At 38.1% G+C, this 22843-nt stretch overlaps 1 protein-coding gene across 1 annotated transcript in view; it reads right to left on the bottom strand.

Moving 5' to 3' along the window:
• TNC (tenascin C) overlaps nucleotides 1–22843 on the bottom strand; it is an 86616-nt gene that overhangs the window by 7560 nt on the left and 56213 nt on the right. The window contains exons 14-20 of the mRNA XM_072431554.1: nucleotides 14610–14732; nucleotides 14324–14467; nucleotides 12966–13085; nucleotides 12471–12614; nucleotides 12404–12408; nucleotides 9427–9559; nucleotides 1496–1647 (exon numbers count right to left, since the gene is read on the bottom strand). Coding sequence (XP_072287655.1) covers nucleotides 1496–1647; nucleotides 9427–9559; nucleotides 12404–12408; nucleotides 12471–12614; nucleotides 12966–13085; nucleotides 14324–14467; nucleotides 14610–14732 — 821 coding nt within the window. The remainder of the gene's footprint in view (nucleotides 1–1495; nucleotides 1648–9426; nucleotides 9560–12403; nucleotides 12409–12470; nucleotides 12615–12965; nucleotides 13086–14323; nucleotides 14468–14609; nucleotides 14733–22843) is intronic.

Below are 22843 nucleotides of genomic sequence, written 5' to 3'. Positions count from 1 at the left end.
GACCTGATGGCCCCACTCCGGTGCATCCAGGATGAAATAACCATCATGCCAAAAAGCATACAGGCCAAAGGACCATTCTGAGCATGCCCAACATTCTCCAGATTATATGACTGGTGTACTGGGCTGGATTCCTTTATAAAGTTTACAAAATATTATAAAATCCTAATACCACCACACAGCTCCAGGACTTATTTACAGATGTTCCTAGTCTCCGTAACCCCCTCCCTCATTCAGATTCGCCTTCATCTTTAATACTCTCAAAAAGGTCCTTAAAGGTCCTCACCTGTGACATATGCAAACTGAAACCTTTAATTAGTAAAAAAATAGCTTCAGCTTCCAGCAACCTCTGCAGCTTTTAAGACAATGTGCTATTTAATACTGTAATTGCAATTGCTACAATTATAGTATTAGAAATAATGATTAGTCCTAAAACAAACATAGCCTCAGGAAGATATCAGTTATGTGAATTTAATGCTTTGTTCTGCATGACTAAAGCATGGGTTCATATTAACTTATTATCCCTTAACTGCCTTTAACAAGGATATAATACATCTGCATTTGATCTTTATTTCCATTGTTTTTCTTACAATAACGCTTCCAGTCGCTATCCCTATCGGGATTTGGTTTCCAATAATGTGTATCACATTAATAGAATCTGTATAGTTTTCTGTTGTTTTTTTTTTCCCCATTTCACGATAAATGAGATCCGCAGATGTTGTTACACAAGCCAAGTCTCAGCTTTGTGAAAAAGAGAATCAAAATATGTTCTGTGCCAATCATTCTGTCTTTGGAAAAATAATGCTGTTAGTTTAGGCAGATTTATCTTTTTTTCATAGAATTTCTGGCATGTGGTAAAAATCCAGTCTAAAGTGGGTAGAATCATTGGATTTCTTTATTGCATAGAGGAGGATCATGCACTGTGGTATTTTAATAGTGTTTGTTTATGATCATTGAATGATTGAACCTTCTATAACAATAGGCACTGAACTCCAGACAGATGTGCAAGTCACAGACTAAAGCACTTTATATTTTTAATGATTTGCATCTGACTCAGAATCACTCACCTGCTCTCCCCTACACAGTAACATTCAGACTGACAGAGGAAAGTACAGCACTAAGAGCCAATCAGATGCGCTGTATTAAGGCAAGTTTACATGGAACATGTTCATAGGTGGATAGAGAAGAAAAAAAGAATGACCTAATAGGCCTCCTGCTGCATGATGACACTTCCTCAGGGGCGGGTCCCTTAGTTATTCAAATTGGAAAACTGAGGACATCTATTGGTTGAAAAGATATACTGCAGGGAACAGCACAGTAAAATTTGTGAACATGGGAGTCTCAGCTGGTATACGATTTTGGGCAACAAAATTTTTTAGGTTTGAATTGACAACTTTCTCCTTTTTTGCCTCTCTTCAGTAAAAAACAATCACACGCTAACCATACCTATGTTTACGACATGTTATGCATAGGGTATTTGTCCTATCTTTATACTTACAATCCATCCTCCATCATCAACATTCATGTCACAGAAAACTTGCATAGGCTGGGACTGATCCCCATTGACGTATATGGTGTACATTCCAGACTCAGTTTCTCCATTCAGGAGGGCTTGTGAGCAATCTCTAGGCAGTGGATACAGATGCCCAGCTGTAAGATCACAGAAAAAGATGCATTTCATTAATTACAATTAAACAGTTTTGTTTGCATAAATACAATAATAAATCAAGGATACTGCTTGAAGGAACTTAGTAGAAATATGTGCATTTTGGCTACAACCTCTTTATAAATCCACTTTAGCAACCAAAAATATTAGATAACCACCAAGTGGTGGACAAAGCCACCAACAGTTTGTGCAAAAATAATTTTGGACCCTTTTGGGAAGATAGACAGGACATGGTACAAAGATAGATAGATAGATAGATAGATGATAGATAGATAGAGAGAGAGATAGGATCAATCTTAAACACCCCCTGTTGGTCACGCAGTGACCCAACAGCACTTGAAAAACTCGGATACAAACCAAGGGCGCATAGAGGTCATCATAAAAAAAACTTTCACCTGCCCCAGCCACCTCCACAGTCTGTTCAAATGCTATGTGCCTGATCACTCAACTGCTTACATTCAAGTTCTTTTACAAACTCAGATGTTCAGCAAGCTCCTGTTTCTAGATCCAGTGTCATCCTTCCCATCCTTGGCCTTTCCTATCTTGTTAAAGGAGCTTGGAGCCTGGGTTTGTAAAAGAACTTGAATCTATGAAGTTGAGTGATCATGAACATTTGTGCAGACTGTGGAACAACAAGAGGGCCTTTTGGGTCAAATGAGTCCATTCACATAAGATCTAGCTGGAGCAGTTGAAAATATTCTTTATGAGGTCCTCTATGTTCCCAGTGTGTCTGTTTCTTCAGCAATCTCTAAAGTCTAATATCTCGCCAACCGGATCTTCTCTATCACTCTACTCAGACCTATGAAAGATCTCTGTTTGTTCATTTCAAGTTTTCAGGATTGGAGAAGACATCATAGGAGAACCTTGGTGGTGCAGAAAATCTAGAATGTAATTCCATTTGTTGATACATGCATGAAACAGTATATCTCCTCATTATATTCTCTGACCTTGTCAATGAAATCATTTGCTAGCCAATAGCAAACATTTTAAAGCAATTCATTTCAGACTTGCTGGGTGATCTCCATGATAATCTACCTTCCTCAGTCTTGGAGAACTTTAGTAAATAAAGATCATTGAGCCTGATTTATTAAAGTTCTCCAAGACTGATAGAGTTTCATTGGAGAACCTGTTTGAACCAGCAAACCTGAAATGGATTTCTTAAAAATGATTTGCTATTACTTGGCAAAGGTTTACAATCCTGGACCAGGCTTGATGGATCACTCAGGTTCCTCCTCCGATAGTCTATCTTCTCCAGTCTTGGAGAATTTTAATAAATTAGGCCCAATGTGTGTATAGTTACTCCAATCTCTGACAATAAATCCACTTGTGAGTTTAAAACACACATTCTAACTCACAATGTAGACCAATTTGGTAAGTAGGAACCCATGAAATTAGATGGAGGCAGCATGTTTGTCATTAGATCCTCAGATCTCTGGTAACTCACATCCACAGTTCTCCATGTGCTCTGCATCCCTCTTCCATGTTCATTATAGTCTATAATAATTACCAGTACATGAACAGTTCTGCATTAACTGCTCACTAGGCAGGCAGTCAGTGACAGTCCTATTTAGATGCATAGGGGGCAATCGAGGACATCCGAAAATAAAGGATATGACAAGGACATGCTAATTATGTAGGGGGGCGATGAGTCCTAACACGCTGAATGCTGACAGTGTGACATTTGACTTGTTCTTTCATTCTCTAGTGTTTGGCTCATTAACACGGGTGACCTCGTCTGTGTTCTGACATAATTATATGTACTATGAGTTCTGCGTTCTGACACCGGGATGTGTTATGACAATGCCCTTTTTGACACACCAGCATGTTATGACACACATTTTTTTGTCATTTTACAGTTCTCCTGTAAATTACTTCTTCAAAGCAAATTACTTTTCATAGTTTTAAAGTGAGCTGTAGTACCAGCTCTGTTTTCCATATTGTGCACAGTATATTGGAATTACAGTGGTGGACCCGAGTCTCTGTTTTTATCTGCACTGCTTCCTGTAAACCTTTTCCTGGGATTCTTGGATAGCATTCCAATCCTGCAATATTGCAGTCCTGTTCTATGCATGGTCATTATCATTGAATGTGGGGCCTTTTACTTTTCAAGCAACCCAAAAACAGGGCCAGCAAAAATCAATGGTGCTTACAGAAAATTGGAACCTTTTAAATGTTTTCCACTTTTTTTTATCTGCTTTAATCAAGTGTTTTTAATTCTGGGGATGGGGAAAATACTAGGTAGCCCCTGCATTTTCACCCAAAATTCCAACCTAAAGGAAACAAAAAACTTAATGTACAAAATAATATCCATCTCTTTTTCAGGTGGAAAAAAGGATTGGTTTCAGATATAGTTTAAACAACATAAAAAAATAAAGAAAATGGCCCATAGATATCATTGCGGCCTGAAGATGGCAGTGTACCACTGTCTAGTAATGTAATTATAAGATACAATTTCAGTATCAAAAATAAGAAATACATCAAATAAATAGTAAAAGAAAAAAAATAATACTTCTAAAATTTTGTTTTTGTTGGGTGGCCTAAATAAATGCAGCTTTGTTTTCATGATTAGTGATGTATTATTAAATGTGTTTTGAATGAAAGTAGTGGAATGGTGTCTGTATTTGTCCTGAAAATAGCCTTTTCCAACCCTTGACAGGAAAGTGACAAGGTGAGCAAGGGAGCTATGATAACTATGGACTGTGGTGGTCACTATGCTTGCACCTGCAAAATAAAATATTGGTGGGCCTTGACCTCATCTGGACTAGAGTTGGCTGCTGGTCCTGAGATGTATGCAATGAAAATGGTAAGGGGGTGGCCACAAAATCAGAGAACACAAACAGCTTTGTCTTTGTGTCTGGGTAGTCTTTTGTAACCATTTCTAACAAGAGGGAACCCTTGAAATAACTTTTAGAACCCCTGCTATAATTACTATATCCACAGCTCACAGAATATTAGTGTGGTGGTCAGTGGGAAGAGTTGCTGGCCATTGGGAAGAATATTACCCTTACAGATAGCCAAAAAGACCATTGTTGTCAATAAAACATAGGGGTAAAACCCCTCATGGCTCAGGGAACCCTTAAGTTTTGGAGGAATTCCAAGGTTCCATAGAACCATGTACAGAATGTGAAACACTGGTCTGGGTGGTAGAACTATATTACATACCCCTTAGAGAAGCATTTGCATTACATAGAAGGCCCCCAAATGCAATTTTTTTATAGGCTCCTAAAGTTCAGCTCAAAATGTTATCACATAACACAGACGAAAATGGGTGTTTATATAAAAAAAAGGATGGAAGCTTCTCTTGACCACCAAGCCAACAGGACTTTACTGTTTGAAGAAAATGATCTGTGACTATTCCAATGCATACAGCTTGGAGAACATTTTTGTTATTTCCAAACTGCGCATCTTGAATCTAATGTTTTTCTGTTCAGTTTAAATGGCTCAAAACTTAACTTGTTCCCTTCGGGGGATTAATAAATGCATCTGTGTTAAATTTCAGTACGATTAAGCCACCGGTACTTGGCCCTTATCCTGGGCAAGTGAAAAAGCACCATTCCAAGGTAAGTATCTCAGAACAAATTCTTTCCTTGCTCTTCAGAATTTAATATTGCTTCTTCACCTTCCAAACAGTAAGTGCTCTGGCGTTTGTCACTGTCAGCCATTATTTCCAAGCAAACATTTCCTTTCAAAAAAATGAATACTTTCCATTTTATATGTTGAGAAACAAAGGGACCTTTAGGTCATTTTTGGGTCAGGCTGTACGAAGTTGTAGTATTTGGCGCACAAAGCTAGCTGTGTACGCAGTGTGTTACAAGCTGTGTGTGAATTGTGCCAAAAAGATCGTGTGAAGGACCTCAAGTATGAACCATGATGTATGTATTTTGTAATGTACTGTCTAGATGAATATGATGAGAATTTGAGAATTCCAAAAATTATCATTAGCTGATCATTGTGAAGAATGCCTCATGGGAAGAGTGTTACCCGTATAGATAGCCAAAAAGATCATTGATATCACTTAAAATGAGAAAATTCCTCAACCCTCAGATAAATCCTAGGGTTCCACTGAACCTTAGTTTGGAAACATTGGTCTGGAGGCTATAGGGAACCAAAAAAAGAATAATTAACTGCTTGGGTGCTACTTATAATTGCAAAAATACCATTTAAAATAGATAAAAAACCAAAGTTAACTGCGTTTAGTTTGCAAAAATGCTTATTATCAAAAGCATAATTGCAAATTTGTACAAAAATTTTTGTATCTTAGTGTTGCTGGCCTTCTTGTCTACATCGACTCCAGCTTGGCATTTTTCGCTGGATTCAATAAGAAACGTGTATCTATGTTGATTCCTGCATTTTCTAATTCAATCCAATGTAAAAAGAATGCAAATTTTGGTAAAATGTGGGTAAAAATTTTGGTAAAACTACTCTAAAAACCATTTGGAGCAGGTGTGGTGGCTTGCACCGCTAGTCATTTGGCCATTCAGAGGGCAGCACTGGTTTTTGGAGAACCAGCGATTTTGGAGAACCTGCAGATTTTGCAGTTGGGGGCTGTGAGCAGTACTGAACCGTACTCTGCCACTCCCATTCGTTCTTCATTGGGTTGCTGTGGGTAGACGCTACATGTAGCACCTCCTCTGAGGAAGCAGATCCCTGGCATGAGGAAGAGAGTAACCACACAGCATCCACACCACCAGTCTGATCATAGCTTAACAAATAGAAACCTTTGTGACAACAATGGATCACAATTGGGAAAAAGGCGCAGAGTTGTCAACCTATATCAAGAAATGCTTAAAAAATTATTTCATGGCAGGGTCTCATTTTATAAAAAGATACAGATTAAAAAAGACAAAAATAATTTTTGAAATACTCTAAGGCTTATATGAAACTCTAACCTATGGATTTACACCTTGAGAACACATGCAGATCGTTTCCATCAATATCATTTCAAATTGTAATGTCATAAACAGAAAAACCATTACGATTATACAAGGAATGAAGACAAAGAGCACCAATTACATTAACATGTTTATCTGCCATTCCCAGCGCAATATATTAGATTAGCTCCCCCGCGTAATATTGTAGCAATAGGTAGAAACAAATATACTGTCATAAAGGATGATGGGAGACAGATAATGGAGGTGTTTGTTATGAAGATGGCCTTATCTGTTCTCATAACCATCGTTAAAACTCAGCGTTCTAATCAGGACTGACATATCCTTCAATTTTCCCAAAATACATTGTATATTCATTTTTTAATATACATTTTCCATATTCTAAGAGATTTATGTAACTGACACTAAAATCTAAAGTCCCAATTCTCCCATTAGAAAGGGAAACAAGCACACAATCATATATGAATAATATATATTTTTAAATGTGTTCTTACTGAAGTCAAACTGTATAGAGGCTGCTGGTGGTTTTCACCAGATGAACACTAGAGGGCAACAGAGTGACTGTATTCTCAGCTTCCTGCCTATAGGAAAACTTTGCATTGTGTATCATGAATGTGATTGGTTACACTTATGGTCTCATTTTCTAAAGCACAATGGGGTGGCTACAAATCAAGACAGGAAGCATGAATTGTAGCCACAGGCATTAAGGATGTGCCGGATCGCTGCACAAATTGAGAACTGAGACAGTTCCCTACACAGTATTTAAAAAGAACTGATGTTTAATAAGCTAGTGGAATCAGGGGAGACTATGATGTAGATTTTGTGTTTTTTTGGCGTTGAATCCCTATTTTTGGGCTCTTTACCTGTTGGCCTATTACTGATTCTGCCATCTATATGGCCCAAGACACAACAATGATCTGAAGTGGGGGGTCCAAAAATGCAGAGTTTCAGCTTTTATGCTTCCGTCAGTAGGGGTCCTGGTAAAGAAGGGTGGCCATGGGCTATTACCCAATTTCCCTTCACTAAAAACAGCCCCTGGTTGGGACCACCAAAAACATACTGGAAAAGTCACACTCAAATCAACCCCTCAACTAAATATGTGAATACATATATAATACAAATATAATTGTAATAAAATATTTACCAATAATATAAATAAAATATATACCAGGATAACAAAAAAAGTCATAAAGCATTTACAACTCAAAAATAACACACAAGATAAAAATTGCTAAAACCAAGAAATAAATCACCCTAGCCCTGGGGCCATTTCCAAAAATGATATCCATATGTAATACAACTGACAAGAAACACTCACAAAGAGTCTTTTAGATGCCATGGTTTACCGTGTACTCCTTGCCAGTTACATTCCATATGGTTATCATTTATGGAGCTGGGTGGTTATTTTGTGGTTTTTCGTTGTTTTTAGCCTTTTTTTGTGTAGTCTTTTTGAGTTGTGATATGGGGGAGGGTAGTTTTTGTCTTTTGTTTTTACATTCTCTTGATGATTTTGCCTGTGTAGATACATTTTGTTGTTTGGTACTTTTTGTTTGTGTCCCTATGTGTTCGAGGAACCAAGGTGTGTGGTGGGGGACACAAACGGCTGCCTATTTGCTTGGATCCTTCTCCAACTTTTTTTTTGTCACTATTAATGACAAATAGTTTTTGGGCAGAATTAATGACAGTAATATGGAAGAAGAAATATAGGGAGGTATTTTACGGAGCAGGTTTTGTACAGACGTTTTATATCCTCTACGTGTGAGAAGATGATTGGAAGTTATTACAACGTTCCATAAATCTGTCATTACCTACTACATTGTATCCCCGCTCAGGGATTGTGTAACTTCCTGAAAAGCCACCCTCTGTACTGAGGGTCTTGCTATGCAGTAAAGGAATATGTTCAACAATTTTATGAGGTCATATATAAAATAAAAATATGAAATATGGACTATTTTATAAGCATTATCTGTGTACATATCAGAAAGGTACAAGGTTGGGGAGGAATCCTCATAGGGTTGCTTCCTACTACTCCAAGAGAGACGAAGTGAAGCCCATGTTGGGTTTTAGGTGCTGACTACTCAGCGAAGGATTTCTGATCCTACAATAATATTAACTAAAAGCTCATTGGTGAAAGGCATTGATTCAGATTCAGAGATTTACAAGGTTCCAACTTTGAAGGCTAAGAATAAGAAGTTCCTGGGGCTCAGCTTTGAAGGCCAAGAATGGGAAGTTCTTGGTTCTCAGCTTTGAAGGCCAAGAATAGGAAGTTCTTGGGTCTCAGCTTTGAAGGCCAAGAATGGGAAGTTCTTGGGTCTCAGCTTTGAAGGCCAAGAATAGGAAGTTCTTGGGTCTCAGCTTTGAAGGCCAAAAGGCCAAGAATGGGAAGTTCTTGGGTCTCAGCTTTGAAGGCCAAGAATGGGAAGTTCCTGGGTCTCAGCTTTGAAGGCCAATAATGGGAAGTTCTTGGGTCTCAGCTTTGAAGGCCAACTTATGATAGAGAGGGTAAGGCTTAGAACCCCAGCTAGGTAAAGTGACAGAACCATCATATAAGTTCACAGATCTAAGTCCCAACCCATACTTGTGTAGTTATGTTAGTCCAATAAAAAACAAGTTATATCACTCAGCCCATTGATTATTACATGGTGGCATGTGTCCATGGAAGGGATTAGACATAATGGAGCCTTGGGCAAAAAATGTGGTGGCCACCACTGCATTGCTCCCTGCATTCCTCAACTTTCTGCCAACTGGGCCAGGAAGGAGTTTGAGTCCCTGGTAATTCGCCCTGCCCTAAAACCCCCCATGCAAGTATCTTTCTATGTGGATGTATTAATGAGAACACAGATGATAATTAAAGAGAAGTAGAAATGATCTTACTTGTTGTGAATACAGTTTGGATGAATTTACTCTTGACACTTCCATTGATTGCTTGTAGTCTTACAGTGTATTGGGCAGATGGGTTGAGATCTAGCAAGCGGTATGAGGTGGCATCAGGTCCCAGAGCAACCTCCTAATAAAAAGAAAGATTAAATGATTAGAAAGGAAAAAATTCAGTTTTTCATGAAAGTTATCATAAGTAGAAAATAACAAGCCAGGTCAATGAGAACAGTGTTTCCTTAAAAGGCCAGTTCATTCAAAATTTAGGGAGGGCTACTGGATTGTGAAAACAGTTGACCATGTCTGCATAATACATGGCCTTTTGTAGTGTCCATTGGAGACCGATATGACAGGGTGACAACATAGGAGCACACTAGAAGACAGGGACAGATCATTGTCACCCTATACCAGGAAATTATGTAACAAGGGCAGGCTAAAAGAACTAGGTCACCACCATACTAATGGCAGTAACATTGGCACTATACCATGCCGATCCCTTCCTTGGTCATTAGGTTGCCTTTCCAGTCTATGCTTGCCTTTTAAAGACCGGGTAGGAAGCCTGATCATCAGCTGAAGGAGCAGGTATGGTAGCTTGACAACAACACTGCTCATTGCATGGGAGTAGCTTAGCATTGTCAGCCTTAAAAAGAAAGTACCATCACTGATGACATCTCCAGTAAAAAAAAAGCTTTATAACATTATAAATATATTAGCCACAAAGACCACTTTTGGAATTCCAAAGTCACAATGGCATCATGAATGTGCTGTACATAGCCTGTGCATAGATGTGGGAGGGGCCTATCAGCTCCACCCACTACAGGGTGCCTGTAGAAAACTACAGAAAGGGGCGGAGACAAGACAAGTTCCTCTGCACAAAGGCAGAGAACAGCAGGGGCCAGTCTTTATTTCAGGAAATTCCTGCACCGAGGCAAAAACAGCAATTATTTCACATTGGATTATGAAAGCTATCCAAAGAAATACAGAAAGCACACAAAAATATCATTTAGAATACACATGGTCCTTGTATTTAGACATTTTATATACAGTGAGACTTAATGCTAAACACAGAAAATGAAAAGTAGATTTTGGGTTTATATGTCTATAAATCATTTTGAAAAATGATTTTTGAAATTACATTAACATGGTAAAGGTTACATGAGATTTCGGTAATTGAGTTTACATCGACTTTAAATAGCAAGCAAATACATGAAAAACATATGGGAGCAATTTTATATTTTCTAGAATGAAAATTGGGCTTAAGTTTATTCCCATATCACAGTGAAAGAGCAGTGAAAGTTCTGGTTCCTACTGGTGAATGCCCATTGCTTTAATAAATAAAGACCCAGATGTTGAATAATTTTACATAACTTTATGTAAATGTCAATAGGGATGTCAAAAGCACTTATTCAATAAGTTAAATTCTTTATTATTTTTTTAGTTTGAAGCCAGGGATTTTAAAAGTTAAAACAAAAATAAATAAAATAACCGTAAAAACCTTAAAAAGAAAACAAAAGACCTCAAAGATGAATAGAAAGACGGGAAGGCGTTAATTTTTGCAAACTGATTCCAAACGTTCCCCAGTAGTGAAAGATGGCCAATCAAAAGCTTTGTGGAGTCCTTCACTTTCTAGGGAGGCTTTCAAAATATGTTCTTTGGAATAACATCAAGAGTTAGGAAAACCATTAAACCCCACACAGCAAGATTCCCTGCTCTAATTGTTACATATGTTTACCATATGACATGTTGCATTAATGGGACGTAACATAAAATAACAAGCCTCTTGCTTCTGGTAATGTCTGCTGCAAATATTTGGAGAAGCTACCAGAGGCCTCCATGGAAATCATTACCAGGACATCCATATACTTTTTTAGAAAGTGGACCTTCTGACTTACTGATGGGCTCCTCCTTCTTCCCAAATCATATTTTCTTCTTCTTATTATTATTATTATTAATAATAATAATAATAATAATAATAATAATATAAACAGGATTTATATAGCGCCAACACTATTACGCAGCGCTGTACATTAAATAGAGATGGCAGGCAAATACAGACAGGAGGAGAGAAACTCAACCAGAAAATCTTACAATCTAAGAGGTGGGGGAAGTATCACACAATAGGAGGGGGATATGGAATGGTGGGTGAGTAATGAGGGTTTAGGGGACAGAAGAAGATGCGTAGGTGAGGTTGAAGCGTTGAGTTTTAAGGGATCCTTTAAATGTGTGGAGCAAGCTGAATAGGATGAGGAGACCATTCTAGAGAGTTGGGGCAGCTCTAGAAAAGTCTTGGAGCCGTGCGTGTGAGGAGGTTATGAGTGAGGAAGTCATTAGTAGGTCATTGGAGGAGCTGAGAGAGTGGCTATGGGGGTATTTTTCTATCAGGGTAGATAGTTAGGTGGGACAAGAACTTTTAAGGGATTTGTGTATCAGGTAGGTAGGTGGGAGAAGAATTATGAAAAGATTTGTGTATCAGGTAGGTAGGTGGGACAAGAACTGTGGAGTGATTTGTATATCAGGTAGGTAGGTGGTAGAAGAGCTGTGGAGAGCTTGGAGGAGAGGGGAGCTGAGCTGCTGAATCATAGCTTGGAGGAGAGGAGAAGAGGGGAGCTGAGCTGCTGAATCGTTTCTGTGAGGAAAGAGCAGGGGGAGCTGAGTTGCTAAATCATTGTGGGAGTGGAAAAGCAAAATGGGAACTGAGTTGCCTAATCTTTGTGTAAGGTTTGGAGGAAGGGGGAACTGAACTGGTGAATCGTTGCGGAATGGGAAGAGCAGGGGGAGCTAAGCTGCTGAATGATTGCTAGGAAAAAAGAAGCAGGGTAAGATGCAGTTCTGAATCAGTACAGGAGAGCTGAGCTGCTAAGAGAATTACTTTTAAGAGGACCATGCAGAACAATACTTGTTCCGCTGTTCAGGCATTTTCATTTTGTAAAATGATTTTGTAAAGCCTTTGCATATGTAGGATTTAATACTTACCTACACAATCTGCGATAGGATAGTAACAGTTTCAAAACTTGAAAATAAAACACTCCAAATTGTTGTCTCACCTGTTGTGAACTTTGTGGAGATTGTCTTGCTTTTAAGTGGTCCTCTAACAGCGTAGATTTTCAATATGTATTCGGTAGCTGGCTGAAGTCCAATAATATCATTTTCTACGGTGTTTCCTGAAACTGTTACATCGACAGCGGGAGCTGCAATAAAGAAAAAGCGATAAATATTTTTTAGTGGAACCTTCCCAGTTATTGTTAGCTAGTTGTTCAAGTTAATATAAGCCAAAGCTAATGATAGGAAAAAGGTCTAAGTGTTTGCTTCAGCTCCAAAAAAAGAATCCTTGATGTTCCCCGTGTTGAAGCAAGGAAGTATTTTTAACCTTATTTTGTCAATGAAACTTCTAGTCTGCATGACATGTGGTTACTATTCCGGATTATCAGTCGTAACACAGGATTGAGAGCTGGCATCTCCACTGCGTGGAGGAGTGTATCCTGAGCATGATGTTTCACACTGGGTAGTATTTGTTATTGAAAGAGGTTATATCTACTTACCATTCTTTGCTGAGTAGGAGATAACATAATTGTCCACAGAAGCCAAAGAAGGTTTCCATAGGGCTAAAGCCTCAGACTCTGTGATATTGATGGCTTGGAGTGCTGATGGACTGTCGAGGTCTGGAAAAGAAAGGCATATTAGGCATTTACATAATATTTATTACAATGTGCATCCTAAACGATACAGTAGATTTATGACATCTCAGAGACAGATAATATTGATATTGGTTCATCATTTTTACATATTTTATGATTCCAAAAACATGTTTCAAGTGACAAAGACTTTCATGAATAGTACTATCTAGTCGTACATATTCATGATGTCATGATGAACCCAAGTTAATAGTTATCGATGATTTTAAAAAGTTTAATAGCTGAATGTATTAGATAGATAGGCTTACACTAATAGATGGGAAATGTATAGGCTAGCATGCTGTGGCCAGATTGGGCAGATCTGGTATTTCAATGAGGTTCTGGAACCATAAAATGACTGTTATCTCATTTAAAGGCTGGCACTTTGTACAGAATGCTGTATCTACAGCAACAGTCTATAAAAAGATGAAATAATGCAGCTTTGCATTTTCTAATCAAGAATCCAATGTGTGGCAGCTGTATGAAGTAGAGAGTGCTAGGCCTTGGCTTGCCTAGATTACCAAATCACGGGTGCTATGACTTCATTTGAAACAAAAGCACAAATATGTATAGGTAAAAAAAACAGATTTGTTTCTTTGCCATCACCTGGGGTATTTGGGTAGATTCTGGCACTGTCTGGGTTTGGGTATAATTAAGGTGAAATTGACAATCATTATATAAAATGAAAGCCTCTGTTCTCTTGAAGAATCAGACTATTTAGTCTAGGAATGTCCGTGGTCTATGTTTTTCTGCTAGAGAATGACTGGTGGAAACTATTGAAATATATGTAGAAAAGATTCTTTTATATAAGATTGACTGGTTTGGCTAGAGTGAAAAAACCTTTATAAGAGGTGAATGAGAATGCATAAAACACATTCTGCCATGAGAAGAGAAAATGAGAGAGAAGAGAAGGAAAGGGGAGAAAACAGAAGAGCTGTGAACAAAGTCACAGTAATGATTTAATACCGGTTCTAAAATTGATGTAGCTTCTAGTATGATGTCTTCACAACAGGGGAGACATTTTTCATTTTAATGTGTTTTGATTTTAAAATAATGAATGATCTATTTATAAACTTTGTCCCGAAATGTTTAATGCTCAGAGGTAAACCAAAAAGTTTCCATTTCAGATTGCTTCCTAAAGGAAGTTGTATGATATTGTTTAATTTTTCAAATATGAATTGTCTCATGAACACCGCAATTCATTTAGTGAAAAAGGAGCTACGTACCTGTGGTCAGAGAACCAGATGCTGGTTGGCTTTGTTCATTTCCTTTAATAGACACAATGCGCACAATGTATTCAACTCCTGGCAAGAGGTTGGCTAAAATGGTTTGGGTTTTTGATCCATCAACTTCCACTGTGCTGCTGGCTCCTGATGAAAAGAACATTAAAAAGTTTGTTTGGAAAGATATTGCAATGATGAAATCAGTAGACTACCATGGGATGTGGTCTACCCTTGAGCATTTCAAGAAATAATCCACCAACAGGAACAAATAGTTTATGCTATAGCTTACCTCCAGCCAAAGGAACATATGTAATGATGAACTTGTTCACCCGGATTCTGGGAGCTAGCCAAATAGCCTTAGCAGAATTCTCTGTGATATCAGAGAAGGAAAGTCCTTGTGGAGATCCCAAAGCTGAAATTAAAAAGATGAGGACATTAAACATTTTGGTTTTGGGTTGGGTTTTCCAGGGCAGCTTTGGAAATTTCCAACAATATCCCAAGACTAACCTAATTGTAATTAAATTTATCTACATGATATTATATAAAATTTTGGGAAAGTTAGCCACATAGTGTTAATTTCCAAACAATAAATTATAAGAGGTTCCATAGCTTTTGGAAGAATGGGTTAATACTTGTAACCTTATGTATTGCTCTTTGTTGTAATTCATCATTTATTTATAAGGATACATTTATATCCTTTACTTAGGAATAACATAAGAACAGAAAACTCAATAACTACCATGTAAGATTTACAGGTTTTTTTAAAACAGATCAGAGATTTTTTTAACTTCACATCCACTTGTGTCTGCTCAATACTCATACACGGGAATTTTATTATCCCTTCTGTATCCCTAACCTACTGGCTGGACTGTAAATGAACAGCAGCTCACTGAAAAGGTAATCTCTCAGCTCATTCTACTTTATTGTTCTGTCAATTACAACATTGTAAGCATATATCATGCTGAGACTCTGTGACCTAATGGATAAGGTGTTGGCCTCTTAAGCCAGGGATTTTGGGTTTTATTTACATCAGGTGATTGAAATTGTGTGTCTTAGGAGGGACTTTTTTCAGCATGTAACGTTGCAAGTGTGATTGTATAAAAGAATGCAAGTGATTGATACCACACTAAATTTAGTTACTTTCCCCATTCCTTTCTGCCTCAGCACTTCTTAGGCATTGGTGCAAGCTGTGGGCTGGCACTTGGGAAGAATTACAAATATATCAAAATGCATTTATAGGTGGTGCATATAGATGTATTTCTAATGGAAAGACATATTCTCATCTGTTGCTGTTTTTTTACTGTCCATTTACAAGGTATGGCAGGTCCAGAATGACCCATGCTCAGAGGAAAAAGGTAATAAAACAGGAATAAAAAAAAACATCAAAGTGAGAATGAAAGGAAAAATTCTGATATGAAGTTAAATATAAAATTTTAATATGTCCATTTTTTTACTTAAATTTTGCTTTAAATCTTTGGAACTTTCCAAAACATTGTTTTGTTCAGATTAGCTCATTAAAAGAGGAGAAAGTTTTAGTAGGATTCCAGTTATTATTCATATCACAAAGTAAGGGATGGTGTCCTAAAACAATAGTACATTGGCAGAGGGATCCCACAGTACCATGGCATTCTGATACCAGGAATCTAGAAGCAATAGGCCACTGTAGAGATTCCCCAAAAAAGGGCACACTTCTATATACTCAAAATTTTTCCTAGCAGCTCCAGAAAAAGTAGCCATAGAGAGTGCATAATCTTGTTGAAATAAAATAAACATAAAAAACTAGCAAACAATTTACATTTTAGAAACTCCCTTAAGCTCCTTTCGGATGACATCATGACGATCTTCCAAAAGTCCCCCCCCCTCCCAAAATCTGCCAATCTTAATCTATGATGTTGTTAGCAGAATCCAAAACACTTCTCAAATTCAACAGCAGCCTAAACTAGATGAATAGATTTGTTTAATATGCATCCCAAACAATTTGTTCCCAGTTTCTTTTTAGATATTTTTCAACTTTTTTTTTCCGTTCCTTTTGATGAAGATTTTCATCAAATGATGGAAAGTTTTTTTTTTCCTAATCAGCATAAATAGGCCACACAAGTAAAGTCCATTAGTTATGGTGAACAAACCCAAACAAGCCACATTAAAAGGTTTGATGGAGGACTGCCAGTATTGTAGAAGAGCAAAGGGGTATTTGGAAAGAAATAGTCAGCCTTGAAAAAAATACAAAAGATATTCACAAGTTCCAGAATTCATCAGGTTAGTGCCAGGATGAGAGAAGAAAAAGAGTTGTATGAACGAGAAACAAATTAGGGAATCCTTCAAACTATCAAGGTTGGCGCTTCCCAGAATGGGTAAATTGGTGATGTCCCTCAGTTAAGACCTTTAGAAATAAAATATCAGATAATTTATTTTTGCTGAAGCATCAAAGGCAAGAAAGACGCCAAATAAAAAAAAGGATAGACTTCATTTTCTTTACAGCAAAATGCCAAGTGTCTCGGTGGGAGGGTAGGCTGGATTCCCTGCTAGTAGATGAGGATCTGAAGAAATAAATCATTTGAAAAAACGAGGCTTCACCAGGTACCTCCCTCTCAAAGAATCAGCCTGTGTAATTTAATGTCTAAGGAAGAGCCTCAGGCGAAAAATAAAAAGGCCTTTAAATGAGTTTCACTACCTCATGCATCATTCAGAAACATTAAGTCTGAGATACAGACAAACAGCTCAGTACGTAGATGAAATACTTGTATGAGAAATGTTATACTTGCGGGCCATTTATTCCGGAGAAAACCTGCCAGACAGTGGAGTGGTGACAAATGGGGGGCGAGGATAGGGATTGAAATGGTGTCCATTGAGAATTAGCCCCTTTGAGAAGTGGGACGAATTCCATAAAATAGGATTGTGAAGAAGGTTTCTAAATTTAACAGATCCCTATTAAAAAAAATCTCAATCGAAACTGGGTCCTATATCCCAGAAAGCCTGTAGGGGTCATCCTCTAGACCACTTTTGTAGAGGTCCTCATGAGCTCATGGTCCCTCACCAAGCTGAAAGAGGTGAAATTCTACCAGTGATTTCTTCTTCCTGGCTCTGCATTTTTTAGAGCCATATGTTATAGTCCCGCAAAGGAACATAGTAGTGAAACTCTGGCGGCTCTATGAACAACAGCGGGATACTAGTCAGTAGTCATGAGGAGACCCTTTGGTGTAAGAGGCCCATGTTCGATTGAGACCTCTGCAAACCTGTTTCCTACACACAAAGAGTAAGGGAACCCACTACATCTAGCCTAGAGACCTGAATTTTCTTTCTAAGAAACTAAGGAAACAGTACAAATAGGTCCCAACCCTGACCAAAGGCTGTAACTGGACAATATAGAAGTAGACTGATGAGCTTTTTTTTGCCGTTCTGCTTTTTTTTGTATGATCCTTTTTCAGACATGGGCACTTTTTATTTTTATTGCATATTGCCATGCACATTTATAGTGATTAATTTAAAGAAATGTTTAATTTATTGTTTTATGGGCAAATATATTCAGGGGTTAACTAGAAATGGGCAAATGTACGTGAACGCTAATAAGTAGACATGGGTAAACCTACAGATACATTGGTTTAATAGCAGGGGCCACTTACCACCGTGCACATTTAAGTGGTGCAGTGATTTTTTTTTTCAATTAAAATGAATACAAGTGTAATTAAGTGTTTAGGAAAATCATCAGAGCACCTCCTAGTGAGCACCGTGAGACTAGCACCCACTCTTGTCTTCAATACCTTTCAAGTCCTTTGATTAACAATAAAGTACATATGCCCATATGAGCAAGCACAGAACAAGCACTGTGGTTGAACAAAGTATTTTTGCATTAGCAATGGAACCCATAGCAATGTTCTTTAGATGAGATTTGGAGGAGCTCACAATGTAATGCTCCTATCATAGTTCACCATTGTCTGCATCCAATATAAGGGGGAAAGTGAATTATCTACTATTTTTTGAATGTGTGTGTGTGTTTCCAGAATACCCAATGAAAATCCTATTCATGGTAATACATTCAAAATACTGCCAAAGATGCACACTTGGCACCCTACTGTTGCAAGAGTGCTAGCCATGGAGCCACCATTTCTGCCAAATCTACAATGGGGATTGCAAGGGGTTGATAATAATTCACAACTTATCACTTTGGCCATATGATACACCTAATTTTTTTTAAACATGGATAAATAATATGGTATTATTTTATCTTTCTACAATTCAGCTGTAAGTTTCTTGTACATTTTCTTTTTCCTATTGCATACAATGGCTTTCTCACCTAAGAATTGCAGCAATCACGAAAAGTCACACAAACCCAGAGTAACACCAAAACTATGTTTAAATCCGACAAGAAGGTTTGACAGGCTAATACTTTGATATAAAGAATGAATAATTCCTGTTATTTTGGTCATTACTGTGTTTGAACCAATGGTCTACAAAAGTGATGATTTTCAGTTTTGCAAACAAGGGGGAAAGGAAAAAGGCATTTAATTATAGATGACTTGGATCCAGTTTCATGAGAGCCATAGTTATACAGCCACCTGTGGAGGAAAATTATAGATTAGCAGCACTATAGATGCCGTGGACAGCTGAAGATTTCCATGAGAGAGCCATATACAGAACGAAGCCGCATTTTGTTGATGTATATACACACAAATTGGTATATACATACATATTTACAGTGCAAACCTACAAATAAAAACAGTGTAAATATAGAGGCAGCGCTCGGCCGTGTGTGCTATAAAGCAAAATGTTTTGTGGAGGTTAATTTAGCTCATATTTTTCAAGATAAATAAAAAAACTTGCAAAGCTGAAGTGCAAAGTGAAATAAGATCTCAATAATTATTGCATGCATGATATGAATCTAATCAACCATTACATTCTAATGTAACATCTGCTGTCACAATGCATGCTGAATCAGGCAAATACAACTCAGGTACATCACAACTTGTAAGGTGCAATAGCTTGCGATTGGTTTCTTTTTCAAAAACACCAACAGCTTTAAAAGAAAAGTTTGTTGCCTGTCAGCATCCTGGCCTGATTCAGCAGTGGTCTCTTTACAGAGGTCCAACATACTCCCTGTTGTGTCAAAGCTCTCCAATTAGCTAGGAAGCAGGGGTGTTTTTGGATATAGGTGGCCTAAACCATCATGAGGGTTACCGCCTAGTGGTGGGGACTCATTTTATAGCAGAAGTTAAAAGAAGTCCTTGAAAACAAGGGTCCACCATAGCCAGTGCAGAAGATGTAGCTGAGCCATAGCTAGCGGGCAGATGATGGTTTCAATAAAGAACTTCAATCACTAAAGGTCCCATCATGAGGAGATGGGATGGAGGCAAAGCCCTTGGGGATGTAGTAGCATGTATTTCCTTGGCAAGAAATGCCACAAGGACACCATTGTGCTGGCAGTGGGAACTTTGATCCCATCTATTATTGAGCTCCTTGTTGAGATCCTGGAGCCAATTGGAAGGAGCTCATCCCTGCTGAAGCCCATTGGATGGAGTACATCCTTGCTGGAGCCTTTTGGCTATTGAAGGCTGCCAGCTATCTTCTCCAATTTCTGAGCTCTTCTGAGCTCTTCTTTCCAAAGACTCTTACGAATCCAACTTTAGTTCTTATTTTAAAGGGCATCTACATTTGATGCACAAGATTGTGTGCCCCTAGTTTGGGTGGAATGGTGACAGTAGGTGTCTTGGCTATGGCACAAAAATGCTCAAAAATGGCACCAGTTTGGTTGATTGCAGATTTAGCAAGAAGCATACCAGAGCTTTGTTAGAGGAAGGGTCCTTTTCATTAGTTGGCAAGCACCGGCTTTTTACTCTGCTCTATTTCTAAAAGGATTGACCTTTATGCTATTGCACACATTTTGCTTTGATAAACCTGAAATGTATTTAGCTGATTTAAATGAAAAATACAATTAAGCTTTAAACAACCATGCAGACACCCTCTAAATAAAAACATTTTTTTTCAAGCAAATTTCCCCAAAGCAGTTCAATAAGCACAACTGAGAGTTTTCGCTGCAAACAACACCGCACATCACTAATGGTGTGTGAATTCAGGCATATTCATAATTATTTCTTTCCAATCTTAGGCCCAAAAACTGTAATTATATCATTGTAGAAGTTGTGTGATGACATTATCATGCTTGACGCATTCGTGTTTAGTCATGCAGATCTGGTCTAGAACCAAAATCACAGCCACGTGGGCTTGACAAGCTAACACTTAGCAGATAAGTAGAATTAAATCATTTTTGTTAATATGGCGCATGACGTTTTTGAGCCCACAGGGGGGAGGCAATGCTGATTTTTTTATTAGTGGAAACAAGATAGGAAGGAAGGAGGTTTTAATTATACATGAATTGGATCCAGTTGCATGACAGTGATAGTTAGGCAGCCACCTGTGGAGGGAAATTGCATGTTACCAACGTAAAAGGAACTCGTGTTGGTAATGAGCTGTAGTCTGTCATCATAATTCATGTTAGCTATTTACATGTCGTGGGGAAATGTCAGGGTAATCCTGCAATTTACAATATTAGGCGGAGTCCCCAAAGCCTTAGCAAAGGATCTTTCTTCTAACCATATTACTTTTTTGAATATATAGATCTTTATCTTGACATGTCTGCTTTGTGAATTGGGTGTAAAAGTATTTAAAGTGCCATTAACGTAGAAGAGATTCTGCATGCTTCTTATGCTATAAAATCTTTCCATTTGCTGGCAGGCTTTTCATAAATTGAACACTGATAGCCATTCAGTGTACAATTTTAGCATCCTAATGTTCTGAGATGTTTAGGAATAACATGATATTAGTCAACCCCACCCAGATCTATGATTCCTGAGCCGGAATGAAGATGGCACCAGGAATGGAGCTACAAGGAAGATCATGGACCTTGAAGCACCATAGTCACATTGCCAGGAAAGCAATGAGAAACTTCATGCAACCATTGCACAGGTGCATGTAGCTTCTGGTCTACAGAAAGCCTGAAGACGTTTGTTAGCACCAAGGTGCAACAAATGATTAAGAAAGGATTATTTTTTTTTTAATACAAGACAAATGCCTAAAATACACAGTTATATTTTACCAGGGATGAATTTGGTACAAAATGTGGCTCTAAACAAATACGAAGTGGAGGCTCCAAATGCAAAGCATTCCAGCCCCATGCTTCCCTACCATTCTGTCATTCAAGACCATAGGAAAAGTGGGGGCTCTGTGCAAAAAAAGTCACAGAGTTTTAATGCTACTACTCATTGTGCTCATTTATTTATTTATTATTTATTATTAAGGCTTGTTATTTTTTCAGTTTGGCATCCTCTATATTTGTGTTCATTTTTGAAGCCTTTCCTGAACCTCGCAGTATAAAATTACAAGGATTTTGGCCGTCAGTCCTTCTATCCACAGGGAAGTCAGTAAGTCATCTGAATTTCTTTTGGCATTCCTTCACAGTCTGCACTTCTTATTGGGTGCAGAATTTATGGCCTTGGCTCAATTCAATTATCTTGACATTCCCACTGTAGTTCTTCCCCGGTTGCTAAGTTAGATGGGGTTTAATTATTTCTAAAAGCTGGGAACAAAGAGCTGTTAAGTTGATGAGTCCCACCAGTCTTTTGCCTTTAGTGACAACACAGTGTCACGGTGGATCTCATGTATTTTGAGTTATGTTCCAGGCTGTAGTACGAAGGTGTTCGTTCCTGTTTATTTCATCATAATGATTAACAAACCCGTGCTGCCAAGTGACGGCCGGGCAAATTCCATTCACTGATTTATCAGCATGGAGCCCAGTACTATATATTCCCCTCCGGCTGGCTTGATTACTCTATATGGTAATTATAGGTTTAGGATGCATACCTTCCGAATGAAATATCTTCTCAGTCATTAAATGATAATTTAGCAGCGTGGGGGGGGGGGGGGGGGGGGGATTTTAGCAATATGTTTAGTCTATGGTAGGTCCCAGTTTCTAAATGAAAAGAGTAATTTTTATGCTCTTAGATATTATTTTTTGTGACTGATTTCTGATCCAGAACAACGATTGGATCAGAAACTGATCTATTGTAAAATCTAATTTGTTTCTGTTTGATTTCTACTTCATTATATGGATATGAAGCAATTGGGCATGCTGAGAAATTTAAATGGAAAATACATGTCTTATAGAATGTATTGAGGATTAAGCAAATTTGATTGGTAGCCCCAACAAATTGAAGAGCATGGCCAACCATGAACTACTACAGTACTTCCAAATGCCCACTTCTATGAGTAGTTGGAGCATGCCCTCATGTTGTCACCCCTCCTCACCATTGGGGAACGGGGTGAGTGTAATTGTGGCAACATGCTGCCATGCACTGCCCACTTTTATGAGCCTCTTGATTAGTCCATCATGTTATCACACCTCCCTGCCTTTTGGATTGGTGCAACTTGTGGAAATTTGCATAATTTTGTTGTAGTGGACTCTACATCTTCCACCGCCCACTTCTTTGAGCCGTTGGAGTATGCCGTCATGTTGTCACCCCTACCTTCCATATA

The sequence above is a fragment of the Pyxicephalus adspersus genome, chromosome Z, assembly GCF_032062135.1.
Source record: "Pyxicephalus adspersus chromosome Z, UCB_Pads_2.0, whole genome shotgun sequence".
Lineage (NCBI taxonomy): Eukaryota > Metazoa > Chordata > Amphibia > Anura > Pyxicephalidae > Pyxicephalus > Pyxicephalus adspersus.
This window is presented reverse-complemented; position numbering and strand designations above follow the sequence as displayed.